Raw genomic sequence first — 16620 nt, 5'->3', positions numbered from 1 at the left:
GGGCATAGAGGACCTACAATAATGTACAGTATTAGAAAAATAATGTGTTTTTTGAACATTAAAGCATGTCAACATATTCTGTTACACCAAATACACCAAATAATGATCTTTAAAATAGCATCATATGACCCCTTTAATTTGGGTGATGTTAAAAGCGCTGGTTTTGCCAGTATCATGCATAAAATGACCTGGCTACTTTATATGAGATAGCAAACGTGCGTCTGCAAGATGTCTGTTAAAGATCGCTTGATCTGGAAAGCATCTGCTGTATACAAACATCTGACAGACGTCTGTAAGATGTCAGTTTTACATACATTCTAAATCAAAAACATCTTGAAGACATCTAATAAACGTCTATTTGCCATCTGATAGATGTCATATTGCAGATGAGCAAACACTCTAAAATACGTCTTGCAGATGTAAATGCAGATATAATAGATGTCTCTGTGATGTACGTGTGCTGTGATCCCTTGACTCTGTAAACATCTTTGTATTTATCAGGGACGCTTTCTGCCTGACTGAGTTGGCTGACATGTTCATTTCCTTCATATTCTACTAACTGGCTAATTCACCAATTTCTTATGAGGTTTTAGAATGGTGGTTTAAGATTTGTGTGTAGGTCTGTGGTTAATATTTTGTTGTACAAATTTATACCTTACACCTGAAAGCATCTGTAACAAATTGCTATTTAGGGACAACAACAGTTTTGTCAAGCACATACACGTCCTTGTGGTAGTTTTAGTCTTTATTTAGCAGCTTGTTAGTGTGTAATTTATGTTGACATTAATATTTCTTAAAGGTCCCATGGCATGAAAATTTCACTTTATGAGGTTTTTTAACATTAATATGAGTTCCCCTAGCCTGCCTATGGTCCCCCAGTGGCTAGAAATGGCGATAGGTGTAAACCGAGCCCTGGGTATCCTGCTTTGCCTTTGAGAAAATGAAAGCTCAGATGGCCCAATCTGGAATCTTCCCTTTATGTCGTCATACGGGGAAAGGTTACCTCCCCTTTCTCTGCTTTGCCCGCCCAGAGAATTTGGCCCGCCCATGAGAAAATGAGCTACTACCGTGCGAGGCGAGCGCAATATTTTTTTTTCCTCGAGAGACATCATGGCTTGCAAACAAGCGAAGCATGGCAGTTGCCCCGCCTCTCTCCTCCTCATTAGCATTTAAAGCTACAGACACAGAAATGGCACGTCCTAAGGAAAGCTCATTGTGGGACTGGCTCGTAGTGGCTGAAATTCTGCACCAAGGCTGAATTTCGGGAAAGAGACTTCAGATACAGTACTAGGGACCACTTAGGCCTATATAAAAGCATCCAAAAAGCAGCATGTCATGGGACCTTTAAGGGAATGCTAAGTACAGACCGTATTTTACTCATAAATCCAAAACCGCCATTCTAAAAACCCGTAGGAAATTCCAAAGTGAACACATGGTTGAAAAATGGCTAATTATCTGGCTGGTTTTAGGACCTCAAACTGCTGTATTGGTTTAGCTGTTTTGGTTAAGCCTTTTGTACATGCCAGTACTTGATCCTGGTTACGTATTCCAGATATCATGTTACTTGATTTTGTAATATATTAACAGTCAGATTTGTTTTTTTTAGAAAAGAATTTCCATTGCATTTTATTTCAGTAGTGTTATGTGAAAACCACCTTTGCACATGAATATATGGATACAGTATAGTTTACAGAGACAAATGACGCTCAAGCCAAACAGGCCATCAAGCCTGTCAGCTATGGAATGCAGAGGGTAGCACCTGGCCCTGAGATATGGAAAGATATGGCTTCAAACAAGCACTTCTGTCCATTTCCAACAACGGAAACGGTGAACAAAAGGCAAGTACATTCACACCCAATGTGGGTGTATTTAATTTGTACCACTGTCACTTTATTCAAAGCTTAGGTATCTGTTTATTTCGTCTGACTGCTGACTGTTTAGGAATATCTTCCCTGACTCAATATGCCTTGCAAATATGAAATGGGATTTTAAGTAACTTGATAAAGTGTATGCATTGTTGAGTTAAACAACCTGACACGCTATGCAAAAATGCTATGTATGATAATGTATCAGTCAATAAAACATTTTCTTACCTTTCTAGCACTGTTACCGTTATCTAAGAGTGTATGCAGTTTACATTAGTATTTGTAAATCTGTTGGGTTATAGCTCTTGTATTTTTAAATATATTTCAAGAAGTATATATTGGCACAAGTATTTTAATGACCATAAATGCATATTTATAGTGAAAAAACAACACAGGTTTTACAGATGTTACTTAACTGAACCCAGTGCTTCTTTTCATCATTCTGCACATGACTGAAGATTTGGCAACTGGCTTTTTTTTTCTTTACCCATTGTACGCAGTGTTTTCACACGCACACAAAAACGTACCCCTCTGGCCTCTCACATGCAGACTGTGGCAGGTTAGATCTTGTAGAGGGAGTGTTCGTGGCCTTTAAACTACTTTAAATAATTTTTGGAAATGCAAGGTTTTTTGGCTTCCAGCTGTGGACGCATGTCAGAATTATTCTCATTTTTGCTTTACATATACAAACTGACAAGTTTTTCTAAACACGTCAAAAACAAAAGAGCAGCATGTATGACTGTTGTTGGCATTTGTCTCTTTTACAAAAATTATGAAGTAAGAAACATTTTAGCTGATGTCCATTCTATTCAGATGGTAAAAATTTTAAATTATAATAAAATACATAATTTATTGGCACCGCACACACACACACACACACGTAAGTTACTTGCTATGTTCACAAATGCTTCTAAGCATTTATGTGCCCAGTATGTAATTTTCTGCTTGGCTTTCTCACTGGTTCAAATGGCATGACTTTTAATACCCTGCAGCCTGGTGTAGACTTTCGTTTAGGTGGGGCTTTACCTGACACAAATATGAGTCAAATGTCACATAAGGAAATTGATGCAAGGCCTATATCTCAGGACTTAGTTCACCGCAAAATGAAAAACTATCATCATTTGCACACCCTCCACCTGTTCCAAACTCATATGAGTTTCTTTCTTCTGTTGAACACAAAATAATATATTTTGAAGAATGTTGGTAACCAAACAGTTGACGGCAGCCATTGACTTCCATAGTATGAAAAAAAAATACTATAAAAGTCAATGGGGACCTGTTTGGTCAACTGTTTGGTTACCGACATTCCTTAAAACAGCTTCTTTTGTGTTCAACAGATACAGCTTTGGAAGAAATTGAGGTAAATTTCTGTAAATTGAGTAAATGACGACAGCATTTTTCTGAATTTTTGGGTGAACTAGGCCTATCTATTCTAAGTCAAATGACCAAATAGTTGTTTTCTGTAGCAGATAGCTAGACACCTAGTTAGGAAATTGTTTTGAATAGTGTCCTTCATATAAACATAAAACCTATATCCAATATTGTCATATTTGGTAATAACTGTGGAGTGAACACAATGAAACCACACTGACACACATTCAGATAAAGGTTAACTATACAGTATAATAAAGACAGGTTTTAGTTGAACTGTTTTTAGTTTTTAGACAGGTTTTCATTTAACAGACTTCATCTTATGTACTTCATCAATGCACACAAAATAGTTAATAAAATAAACTAAAAACTCAAATATAAATATAATATTAAAAATACAATATTACGTAATAAGTATTAAAATGCAATATAGTACAATTGTATAACTACGATAAAATACAAGAATACATTAGAAATAAGACATGATTAAAATTAAGAATGTACATCTTTACATTTTCTAGCTGCTGTTCATTGTCTTGTTTTTTTTTATATATAATTTTGTTTTTATCTCACAAAGCTTTACTCATGGCTGGCTGAGCGGATTTGCAAATAAACCTATTTATTCCTTCTATCTAAAACCAAGCAGTGAAATGTTTACTTCAGTTTATTCCATCGTTCATTCTCTCCATTTCCCTTCCCCCATCACAAAATCAAAACATGACAACATGTGCAGCGTCTGTGTCACGTGTCAGAGACTGCAGCGGCAGAGAGCTCAGAATAAATCGGTCAGTGATCGACAGGGCCGAGAACCAATCAGCTTGGGAGTTCCGGGTAGCAACACAATAAATACAAACACGGCGGCCAATCACAAACGATGAGAGGCGTGCCTTACATTCCGCTTTTCTGAATGTTTACTTCCGTCAATATTCAAAGAAAATAAAAAAATTATCACCATAACAAAGGACTCGCTGTAAGTAAAGTTAAATATACGTTTATTATGAATACAAATACAGGATTTTGCGAGTAAAACAACGATAGAGATAGAGATTTGAGCTGTCTTTAGTGTTTTGTCGACGCTTAAAAAGATAAGGTTCTTGGCAGGGGTTGCATTTGAGCAAATTTATTGTCAGTAGTTGTTCAAGGAGCCAGAATCTCATCTACAATTTACAAATTAACATCAAAATGCGTTTTTGCATTTTTGTTTTTACAAAGATAATGTTTTACATCAAGATTCTGAAATAAGGCTCTTAAACCTTGAATGACTGTTATTGTGTGTTGTCTGATCAGATCAGGATGATATTGTTTCATCACGTGATATGTGACAAGCCTTTGTTGAGTTATAATGGTTTGAGATAAGAGTCTCTTGTATTCAGATCTTTGCAGCAGGTGGAAGAAGATGCCGTTCTTGGGCCAAGACTGGAGATCACCAGGCTGGAGCTGGATCAAAACTGAGGATGGCTGGAAACGCTTTGAATATTTCAACCACAAACTGGGAGACAACATCAATGAACTTTCCTTGGAAGAGTAAGAAATGCTTTGAAATATTTCAGTGCAATGTAGTGACAGTTCTAGGGTGATAGTTTTGGGGTTCAAACCTACAACCTTTCAGTTACCACCTCCGATCTTTAACCACAAGGCTACACCACCTCAGAAAAGCATTGAGGAACAGTCTAAAAAGGAAGTGTGTATGTGGCATGTGGGAAGTCAGATATCCGTGTTTAGACCTGGTGTGTGTTATTTTCACCGTCTGTGGTTATTGTCTGGAGTAGCATAGAATAATAGCCAGCTGTGAACTGGTTTTGAATGTATTCACACAATGATACACTGACTGAGCTAAAAACACCTTAGTCTGACCATGCTGTCATGGAAACAAACCTGAGGTCGGTCAGACAGACTACGAGGAAACGTGAACATTTGAAACCGTCTGGATGTGTGAAGACGCAGGTAGGATGTTTGGATAGTTTTAGTGTACCTCTGCATCACATGTGATCTCTGTGTTAAATTTCACTAGACAATAGAGCGCACACTCACCTGTGTAAGCTAAAACGTCTTCAGATCTTCAGAACTCATTTAGCAATACTTGGATTAATTAATTAAAAAGAACTTGCATTGGTTTGTTTATTTGCACTACTGTAGGTTTTATTGCATTTTGTGTCAAGTTTATGTGTACTAGTTAGTGCTCCTAGCAGATAAAAGTCTAAATTGCATGCTTGCCATCTGTTTATCTCACGACCATATACTTTTTGTAGGTCACTCTGAATAATATGGCTTAAAAGAGGAAATGTAATGTCTAAAGCTTATTTTGTTATAGTCATAATAAACTTTACCTTATTAACTTTACAGATTGGACAATGACAAGGAGAATGTCTACGTGGGAGATGTCTGTGAAGTAGCTGCCAAGAAGAGAAAAAAAGACTTCTTCAACAACAATACTAAGTCACAGTGTAAAAATTATATAATATTTTATTACATCACACTTAATTATCAAAACAATAGTTTTCTTTAGACAGTGGGCCATTATACAATTTAGTGTTCATTATACAAAAATATATGACCGTAGAATGCTACAAGTGTCCAATCAGAATCAAGTTTTCTAGAGAGCTGTGAAATGATTACTAATTTACTCTTTTTTTTTTTTTTTTCTTTTTTTTTAACACCTTAGCCAATCACAGATAAATGCAAATATAAACCTAAGCAGTTGAAAATTCTGTCATCATTTACTCACCCTCAAGTTTTTCTGGACATCTACGCATTTCTTTCTTCTATGGAACACAAAAGAACATATTTTGAAGGAAATTTGGTTAACCACACAGTTTCAGTTCCCATTGATTTGAAACTGTTTGGTTAGCAACATTTTTCAAAATATCTTCTTTTACGTTCCACAGAAAAAAGAATGCCATTCACGTTTGGAACAGTATAGGGGTGAGTAAGTGAAAGAATTTTCACATACCTTTAAAGTTATAGTATATAGATGAAATTTATTGTATTGTTTTTCTCAGTTTTGTTCCAGGAGAGGTGGATCTACGTTCAGAAGGAGAGTACGCGAGAGGTGAGATGAATTATGTCATGGCATCAACATGTACAAGACTCAAAGAGTAGCAAACAAACAACATGAGTCATAGAACGTTTGATGCCATTGTTTATATATCACAGTTCTTCCATCGGTAGTCTTTTCTAACATTTGTCAAATGTGAACCGTGTGTTTGTTGTTGCAGAGGCATGGGTACTGTACGCTTGGTGAGGCCTTCAATCGTCTAGACTTTTCCAGCGCCATTCAGGATGTGAGGCGCTTCAACTATGTGGTCAATGTAAGTAAGAACAATTGCAAGAATGCCTCTCTCCATTTGATTTACTTACTCTGCTTTCCTTCTGTATCCTCTCTCACGTTATCCACTTTGTTTACTTCTCTTAGCTTCTGCAGTTGATTGCCAAATCCCAGCTGACGTCTTTGAGTGGAGCTGCTCAGAAAAACTATTTCAATGTCCTGGAGAAGATTGTGAGAAAAGGTGAGCTGATCTTTTTTTTTTCTGACTTTATCCAGTTGCATAGAAAATGTGGAAGACATATTTTCCTGATATATGTGCTTATATAAATGTACACGTATATTTGTTTGTTTTTAATCGCACAGTTCTGGATGACCATCAGAACCCACGTCTGATCAAGGCGTTGTTGAATGATCTAAGCTCCACACTCTGCATCCTCATCCGAGAAGTTGGGAAGTCTGTGCTGATTGGCAACATCAACATTTGGGTCTGCCGTTTAGAAACCATCTTAAACTGGCAGCAGCAGCTCAACAATTTACAAATTCCAAAGGTAGTCTTTTCATAATTTTCTTAAGGGTTAGGCATGGGCAAAAGTGGGTCAGTGGGTTTTCTGAATGAGTTCTGAATGAGCACCAGAAAAGGAAAGATAAATAAATTCATTTGTATAAATGCACAGATCAGTTTCACAGTCAACAGTAGTGGGATGATTAATAAATAATATGATTATATTAACATGATTATGTTATTATTCGATATCATGTAGCATTTTAAATTTGTTACAGTATGCATTTATTATATAAAAAAATGAAATGTTATTACATAATATATAATTAATATAAAATAATAAATAACCTTAAATTAATTATAAATCAATAAACTAATAAAACATTACTAAATAATAAATAAATAATCATACAGTATATCATAATAAATATATCACATTTATTTAAAGGGATAGTTAAATGAAAATCTCCCATAGACAGCAAGGATCCTAACACGATCAACGTCCATAAACGTAGCAAGGAGATCGGTAAAATAATTCATGTGACATCAGGGGTTCAACCGTAATTTTCCGAAGCTATGAGAATACTTTTTGTGCGAAAAAAAAAAAGGACTTTATTCAAGAATTCGTCTCCTCCGTGTCACCGTAGCGCCATTTTGGAGAGTATCCACTGAACGCAAACAGTGTATGCTATTCTGTGTCAGCTGCGCCACGCGGATACGTTTTCTATGTTGTTTGTGCTTTGACTTGAACGTAAAACAACGTATCTGTGTGGTGCGGCTGACACAGAACAGCATACGCGGTTTGCGTTCAGTTTTTTTTGCGCACAAAAAGTATTCTTGTAGCTTCGTAAAATTACGGTTGAACCCCTGATGTCACATGGATTATTTTACCGATCTTCTTGCTACGTTTCTGGACCTTGATCGTGTAAGGACCCTTACTGTCTATGGGAGGGTCAGAGAGCTCTCAGATGCCATCAAAATATCTTAATTTGTGTTCCGAAGATGAACAGAGGTCTTGCGGGTTTGGAACGACATGAGGGTGAGTAATTAATGACAGAATTTTCATTTTTGGGTGAACTAACCCTTTAAGGCCAAATGACTAAATATTATAAAAATGCAGAAAAATAATAATCAGTGGTAAAATATAATGCTAAATAGCCTATGTCTTGTTGCAGCAAGTTTCAAATGGCATGACACTGAGTGACCTCCCTTTGCACATGCAAAACAACATCCTGTATAAGTTTAGTGATGCCTGTGACATCATCAATCTGGGACAAGCCACACCAACACTGCACATGCTCAGTGAGGACCGGCATCTGTGGAAGAAACTGTGCCAGTTTCATTTTGCTGAGAAACAGGTGAGGAAGCTTCAAATTGCTTCAAATTGAAGAATTGCCCATATATAATTGTCTGTTTAAGCACGTAATAACCATTTATCTTTGGAGATTAAAACTAGCTGAAAGTTGGGTCAGTGACCTAATTTGACCACAAGATGGCAGTCAGGCTTGTTCCTCACAGAGCTCACTGTTTGTGTGTTCAGTTCTGCAGGCACTTGATTCTGTCAGAGAAGGGCCATGTGGACTGGAAGCTGATGTTTTTCACACTTCAGAAATACTACCCTCAGAAAGAACAGTACGGAGACACTCTGCAGTTCTGCAAGCACTGTAGCATCCTCTTCTGGAATGTAAGAAATCCTTATTTAAATGTCAAACATTCTGATCTGTGAATAAACAGCAAGACATCCCTCCTTGTTACTATGTAGATTTAAGTGCTCTTCTCAAACGTTTCCCTTGTTGAAGCCCTGTACAGTTTGTGCACACTTGATTGCTCCTACCCCTGCATGCTTTATTTGTGTGTGCAAATATCTTCTATAATTGCAGTTTGTGGGCAGAAAACCTTATAGCCACAATTATCAACATACAAGCATCAGTTTGTTCCAGTCATCTTTATTTAAAATATAGGGGACCAGTATTAACCAGTATATACTCTAGCATTAAAACATTTGGGGTCAGTAAGATTAGTTAAATGTCTCTTATGCTTACCAAGTCTGAGCAAATGTTAATTTTGTTGGTGAACTATTCCATTAAGGCCTCAGTCTCTATAAGCCTTTTTACTGGGCACAAAAAAAGTGAAGTAATATCGTGCAATGTTTAAAATAATTTGAAAAACGAAGAAGTGTTGAATATATTTTCAAATGTAATTTATTTATGTGATGTCAAAGCAAAATCAGTCATTGCTTCAGTCGTGTCACATGATCCTTCAGAAATCATTCTGATATGCTGATTTGCTGCTCAAGAAACGTTTCGTATTATTATCATCAATGTTGAAAACATTGCAATGCTGTATAATATTTTTGTTCTGATACATGTTTTTCAGGATTCCTTGATGAATACAAAGTTCATACGAAAAGCATTCATCTGAAATAGAAATCTTTCGTAACATTGTAAATGTCATTACTGTCACTTTTGATCAATTGAATGCATTTTTGTGAAAAAAGTATTAATTTATTGAAGAAAATATTCTTTCTTGCCCCAAATGTTTGAACAGTAGTGTATTTAAAAGAATAGCTCATTCACATAAATGACAGAAGCTGAAAAATTAAGGCTCACTTTTAACATACTTATTTTCATTTTGAAAAAGTTTAATTTCAACACTTTCGGGTTCTTTCTATTCAGTAATATCAGCCCTCTTCCTGTACCCTTTGACCTTTTATTTTTTTTCCTGTTCTCCTCCTGGTCCCTTATCTCCTAAAGGACAGACACCTGGCTTTGATCTTTAAGGTACATGCTAAATCTTATATGAGTGTGCCAGCGTTTTGAAATTAGTGTCTGTAAACAAAATTTGTTTTGCTTCATCAGTCATTTTTTTCTTTTTCTCATCACCGTTTCTGTCCATCATTCTGTCTTGCATTTCAGTCCATTCAAATCAGCTGGACTTTATCTGTCTTTTGTATTCATTTAATATTTGTTTGGACATTTATCTAAATGTATTCTTTTTTTCCATTTGCTTTTTTATGTCGTCAGTATGTTCCACAACGTTATACACTAATGCTAATCACATGAACATACATACAATGACCATTATTTTTGCTAATACTAATTAGGAATTTGAACAAACCTCTAAAGCCCCGTTCACACCAAGAACGATAACTATAAAGATAACGATATTAGCGTCCACACCAGTGAACGATATCGTCTGTTTATTCTAAGCGCATGTGCGCCTGCCGCTTTAAATTCTCGAGCTCGTTACAGCAGGATGGATTCTGATTGGCTGTCAATGTTTGCATCGTTCATCAGCTGGAAAAAATAGTTCTGAAAAGGATTCCAACGATATCGTTTCTCTGTGCCTTTATCGTTATTGTTGCAGTGTGGACTCTGCTATTCTTTAATATTGAGAACTATTTTTAGAACTATATCTTTATAGTTAACGTCCTTGTGTGAACGGGCCTTTACAGTGCTAGATAGTAACTGGTTATATGTAATCTGGATTAGGTTACACTTTATTTTACAGTGTCTGTAAAATAATATGATAAACAAAATGACCTAAAATGTGTAAGGTAATAGATTACATTACTAACTACAATTTTACAATTTGTAAGTAATTTACCCAGCACTGGTAACTCATCTTCTAGATTATTAAAATGTTTTTTCACGCTAACTGTTCACTGAAAGCTTCTTTGGGGGAACCCAAATTGGTTTTTCCCTGGAACTGTTTATTTTTAAGAGGGAAGAAGGGACCCTAGCCACCAACCAATGTGGCAGCGACTTCCTCAGAAAATGTTTTAAACTGATTCTCTCTTTCCGTCTCAGGACTCAGGACATCCTTGCACAGCGAACGATCCAGACAGCTGCCTCACCCCCGTCTCTCCTCAGCACTTCATAGACCTCTTCAAGTTCTGAAATTCAGAATGTTCTCGGACCTCTGACCTTTTGATAACCTCTAACCAAGACTCTGAAACTGATCAGATATGTTCGACTTTTCAACTCTGTGCTCCAAACCATGTCCTTTCCTTTTATGTTTCCCAGACAGTCGTTCTGTTATTAAAACGTTCAAACTTCCGAAAATGTAACTAATAATTGAATTTTCTGTTGCCTCACCCAAACTTTAAGGGCTTATGGAAAGATGTCATAATATTAGTGTTTCTTTTGTATTGTCCTCTTTTTTTTTTTTTGTTCCTCATTACGTTCTCAGAGAATTCATTTGTTCTTTAAGCACAGAAAGATGGGAGATAAACAGCAAAAAGAGGCAGGATATGTGAAGGTTTGTTAAAAAAGAAAAAAAAAGAAAAAAAAATTGCTTTTGGGAAAGACAAACTGAAGCGAAAAGTGTGGGAGATCCTAAGCAGAGGTTATCTTGTCTTTTCATGTATGTATTTTCATTTCTATACCAATGAAATGCATGTCAGAAGTAGTCGTAGGTTCATGTTTACGTGGGTTCTCGTGTCGTTTTGTCATGCTGTGCGTATATATTTGATGCGTCAACACTAAAGTGTACATTTGCTGCACAAAACAACTTTTTACGATACACTTTTGTCAAATCTGTTGCGAGGGCAGATGGAAAATCTAATGTAAGCTTTGCTATTTATGAACAAATGTATTTTATATCCTTTCTCTGAACTTTGTAATATTCCTTTGCTATTCCAGTAATATAAATGTCATTGAAATGGGTTAAGTGTAGGATGTGTTTGGTACGATCAAGCATTTGCAAGAAACATCGTTACCTAAAATAATTAAAACTTTTGGGAAATAGGTTTTGTGATTTTTTTTTGGTGCCCAGAAAAAAGACTGATAGAGACCAAGGCCTAGGAATAGTTCACCAAAAATGAAAATTTGCTTAACATTTACAAACCCACAGGCCATCCAAGATGTAGGTGAGTTTGTTTCTTCATCAGAACAGATTTGGAGAAATTAAGCATTACATCACTTGCTCACTAATGGATCCTCTGCAGTGAATGGGTGCCGTCAGAATGAGAGTCCAAACAGCTGATAAAAACCACTATAATCCACAAGTAATCCACATGACTTCAGTCTATCAATTAATGTCTTGTGAAAAGTTGTGTGTTTGTAAAATACAAATCCATCAAGACGCTTTAACTTTAAACTGTTACTTCCAGCTGAAATACGAGTTGTTTATCCAAAATATTGCTTTCTTCAGTGAAAAGGTCATCTTGTCTGAATCAGGAGAGAAATATGAACAGATCGTGCTTGATTTAACTGTGAAAACAGTCCAAAACAGCTCTAAATAAAATATGTGGATTTTGTTTTTCAAAAACATAAAAAAAATCTTACTGAAACTTTTTGTGGGGGAAAAAAAATGCTCGAGTACAAAGTAACTTTTTATTCCGATTCACCAACTTATCTGAACCCCTGGAACAACATTTTATTATTTGCATTTAAATCATAATACAGAAAAAAAAATCATTCAGTAGTATCAAGCTAGAAATCAAAATAAGATTCTCGCAAAGGCCCAAAATATAAAGAGCAAAATCTGAAACTAACAATTTGTAATCATCTTTCAAAGTTGAACACATTGGTAGACTAATTATATAAAGCTACTTTGAACAACTAAGAGCAGCAAACCCACTTACTTTCAGAATCCGATTATAAATAATCTCCTAAAATCAGTAATAAGACTCTCAGACATGTTCTTCTAGCAAACCAAAGATCTTAGGCTGTTCAATGGCATCGTAAAAATACATTTTATATTGGACTTATAAATGAGTATTGTCATTTTTTATCGTGTTGGAAGAGAATAACTGGTTAACATGTTGTGATCACAATACAAAATGAATTTTAAGTCGAGGCACAGCAAAGAAGAATACTTCATGATAAATGGCACAGCTCTTGAGGTCTTTGGAAGGCTTCAAATATTAAGGTTTGTAACGGTAATCGTTACCATAAGACATCTGGATACTCATCCAACCTGCTTCAGAACTTAGTTTCAATCCTAGAAGACTGTTTTTCCCAAATGAATCCAATAACTATAATTAGCCGTTTTATAATTTTATAAATTTATAAAGCTGTTTTATATATATATAATTAGCTATAATGAAAGCTCCAAATCTCCAGCGACAGGACCGAGCACATACACATTCAATTTATAGCTGTTCCTTGTATGTCTCATCAAGTCACAGTAAGCTCTTCTTGTGACTGAATAGTGGCACCACTGAATAAATTGTAAGCATGATCAAAATAGCAAGTAGTTTGGGATTATAGCAAGAAAATCATTGCATAGAGTAATTACAGTACATTATGATTGAAACAGCAGGCAGTAGATCTACACTGATCAGTGGAAGGCGGTTCACTCTTCAACTACATAGCGGAATAAATTAATGACAAGTCACAAGTGAATCGAAGATTCAAGCATTACATACAAAGCATCGATCTCTTGTCAGTAGCGAGTTTGTCGATTGAGACGCATCTGTCTGTGACGATGGGTACTGCAGTGTGCACTAATAAAACTTGGATTTAAAGAGACAGTTCACCTACAAAATGAATATTCTGTCGTCGTTTATTCACCCTTATGTCACCCCAAACCAGTTTGATTTTATTCTGTGAAAAAGAGAAGTTTAGCAGAATGTCCTGACTGACTTTTCATACAATGATTTCAGAAGGATGAATGGAGACTTATTGCTTTATTCAATGACATTGGCTGTTTCTCACATAATATCTGAACTGTAATTTGGAATATATATTATGAGACTTTATTGTAATTTTAGCAGCTACCATGTCTACTGAATAGACAATAGACCTTGGTCAGGATAGTGCCATATTTATTTTTTAACAGGGATAAAAACGAGGTTGTGAGGGATAGAAGTAGCACAGCGCGTTCAATGTATTGTACCGCTATTTAAAAACATGCCGATTGCTAAGCCTTCGAAATGTCTTTCTGAAAAACTTTTGGTAGACAAAAACGTAATAAAACAGTTTTGAAAGATGTGAAATTTATGTGATTAGGACCTGTATACAGTACATGCCATTGTAAAGACTGCAAAGTCTATCCCTCACAGCCTCGTTATCATCTGCGTTAAATTCAATATGGTGTCTGACTGAGGTTTATGCTTCTTGGGACATTCTGCTATTCTTCATCTTTTGTGTTCAACATAACAGGTTTGAAGAACATTTCAAAAATCAGGTTTGGAATGACATGAGGGTGAATAAATGATTTTCATTTTTGGTTGAACTCTCCCTTTGAGTGTTTAAATGTCTTTTATAGCCTTTAAAAGTAATGTACTAAACAGCATGGTGATTAACTATGAGTACATCCAGTGATTTCTCTGAAGGAGCTCCATTCAAAAGTTGGACACGCATTTTATATCAAATGGAAAAGTGACAATAAATCATTCAATCAGGCACTCTTGGTCTGAGGGTCCTACTCTTCACATCGGTGGGCTGTCCAATTAGAGTTGGTATACACGGGGGTGTGGCCATCCTCACAGACATTAATACGTAAATCATTTTAGCCCCTCCCAATTACTTTCTGATAGGCTGGCTGGACTTCGGCGGCGAACGGCGGCTAATTTATCTCGTGCCCGAGCTGCCCACTGGGCAGGGCCGCCCGTCTGTGATTCAGTCAGACTAGAGTAACGAGACGAGTCCTCCTCCGAACCCAAGCCAACCCAGGACGGCAAACCCAGAGAATGCGGCAGAGACAGTGACAGAGGGGAGGAGAGCGGGGATGAGTCGCTCCTCTTCTTCTCCGGCTCATTTTTTTCCTCCTCCATTCCATCGTTCAGCTGAGGCGGCTCCCAGCCCTCAATCTTGTCGATCTTCCTCGTGGGTGTGATTTGCTTCATCGTCATCGTGATGCTGTCCCACAGACAGTGTGCTTTGTCTTTTTCTGGGTGTGCTTTACTCTTTTCATCCTCACAGTTTTTCTTAGCAGACCTGAGAGAGAATGAAGAAGCCTGATTTATTATAAAGTGAAAATATTTTACCATAAAAAGTTATTAACACCTCTGGTACTGCTTGGATGATAAAATGATATTGATAAAGTTCAATAATTAAACAAATTAAGCGAATTCCAAGAAATTTCAGCAAATATATATATATATATATATATATATATATATACTGTATATACACACGGGCAACATTTGACTCTCGAGTCAGGGGGGCAAGAAAAAAAAAAGAAATCTTTTACGGATGTAGCCTATGCATCAAAACAATGCACTACCATATTGCAACGCATTGTGTCAATATAGCGCAGTGAAGAATTGTCCAAAGAGGTTGCCTGTGTTAGGGTTGGGCCGATAGACGGATGGCTGATAGAATCACGATGTTGAGTCGACCGTGATTTACCCCCATCCCCGCCCCGCAATCCAACGCATCCCAATACCGTGTTCGAGGAAAGAAAATTACGTGTTACGGAACCCCTAAAGTGAATAAATACGAGATGGGAGGAAAATACATATTTTAATAATTTTTCTCACAGTTATATCATTGGGTAATTATACTGTATTGTGGGCATCAGGGAGCAGCTATTATGCCTGGCATTGAAACTGCTTTTGAATGCCCGATCGCTTTTTAGTTTCACTTTCACTTTCTAGATTCGCGATCGCACGTAGTGTGTTTATACTATGGAGCGGCAGTACTTACCACACATTTTACAAGATTAAATGTTTGTCAGTGGTGCTGAGGATCTGAAAATCATTCGCCATCGTCCTCAGTCTTTCTCTGTTTATGTGGTAAGTGAAATTTTATGTACTGTAATGTAACAGGCAACCGTTAGCAATCGTTTTCTGAATATGGATTCACATTTATTCCGCTTCCAGAATAAATCACCTAGGGATTTTTGTCCCGTCCATTGCTTATCGCTGATATTTCGAGAATGAATCCAGCATAATTCTCGAAACTTTGCAGCATGTATGTGTCTGAAAAACGAAAGTTTTATTCAAATTCTGAATGGATTATAGCCTAGAAAACACACAAAGCGCGCTCCCTTTAGTATCACTAAAAGAATCACTCATCAAAGTTCATCGCGATCTCACAAAGTTCCGTTATAATCAAGCTCTTTTATTTATATAATATATAACCGTTCAACCGTAATTTTACGAAGCTACAAGAATACCTTTTGTGCGCACAGAAAACAATATTAATAACAATTTATTAAACAACGTAATCAGCGTTGTTTACGTTCAGCATGTGCGTGCTGTCTACTGAACATAAACAACGCTGATTACGTTCTGGGGTACTCTCCAAAATGGTGGAAGACGGTAACTTGGGGAGAAGAATTGCTGAATAAATTATAATCAAGCTCTCTAAACTACACAATAAATCTCTTATTTACATCGCGTCTGCACTTAGTTAGTCATGAGATGATTCACAAGCGTGCAAAACTCTGGCTCTTTCAGCGGTGAGTGAATTCTGAAAACTCTTACGTTTGTGATTGGCCATTGCGTTAAAGAAATCAAAAGATATGTCTTTGATTGGCTACATTGCTCAACCCTGCAAAAACACATTAGATAGTTTGCCAGATCTTTTAATAGCTTTTGCTTTCGTTTGGGGGTATTTAGCACCGTCTAGTACCCCCGTACAACCAGGCCTGGGCTGACATCGGGGATTCCATGACTGACGATATGGGGGGGCGGGCCCCCCTTGCCCCCCCCAATGTCGCCT

At 36.7% G+C, this 16620-nt stretch overlaps 2 protein-coding genes across 5 annotated transcripts in view; one reads left to right on the top strand and one right to left on the bottom strand.

The window, feature by feature from the left end:
* Nucleotides 1-11751, top strand: part of LOC107664196 (F-box only protein 25-like) — a 16060-nt gene extending 4309 nt beyond the window's left edge. Inside the window, exons 1-11 of one of the 4 annotated variants that reach the window (XM_016454687.1) lie at nucleotides 1294-1838; nucleotides 4610-4760; nucleotides 5580-5680; nucleotides 6236-6285; nucleotides 6452-6544; nucleotides 6649-6742; nucleotides 6865-7049; nucleotides 8179-8361; nucleotides 8544-8687; nucleotides 9757-9783; nucleotides 10813-11751. In XM_016454687.1, the coding sequence (XP_016310173.1) occupies nucleotides 4633-4760; nucleotides 5580-5680; nucleotides 6236-6285; nucleotides 6452-6544; nucleotides 6649-6742; nucleotides 6865-7049; nucleotides 8179-8361; nucleotides 8544-8687; nucleotides 9757-9783; nucleotides 10813-10902 (1095 nt within the window). In that variant the 5' untranslated portion in view covers nucleotides 1294-1838; nucleotides 4610-4632 and the 3' untranslated portion in view covers nucleotides 10903-11751. Of the gene's footprint in view, nucleotides 1-1293; nucleotides 1839-4092; nucleotides 4207-4609; nucleotides 4761-5579; nucleotides 5681-6235; nucleotides 6286-6451; nucleotides 6545-6648; nucleotides 6743-6864; nucleotides 7050-8178; nucleotides 8362-8543; nucleotides 8688-9756; nucleotides 9784-10812 lie in introns of those variants that run through there. The other 3 variants (XM_016454686.1, XM_016454688.1, XM_016454689.1) reach the window with 3 other exon arrangements.
* A 2396-nt stretch (nucleotides 11752-14147) lies between these two features.
* LOC107664242 (testis development-related protein-like) overlaps nucleotides 14148-16620 on the bottom strand; it is a 17244-nt gene continuing 14771 nt past the window's right edge. The window contains exon 4 of the mRNA XM_016454757.1: nucleotides 14148-14889. Coding sequence (XP_016310243.1) covers nucleotides 14457-14889 — 433 coding nt within the window. The 3' untranslated portion in view covers nucleotides 14148-14456. The remainder of the gene's footprint in view (nucleotides 14890-16620) is intronic.

Source organism: Sinocyclocheilus anshuiensis, unplaced genomic scaffold (assembly GCF_001515605.1).
Source record: "Sinocyclocheilus anshuiensis isolate Anshui unplaced genomic scaffold, SAMN03320099.WGS_v1.1 scaffold67, whole genome shotgun sequence".
In the NCBI taxonomy this organism is placed as follows: domain Eukaryota; kingdom Metazoa; phylum Chordata; class Actinopteri; order Cypriniformes; family Cyprinidae; genus Sinocyclocheilus; species Sinocyclocheilus anshuiensis.
Note: the sequence above shows the minus strand (reverse complement) of the source record. Positions and strands in the feature narration are given on the sequence as shown.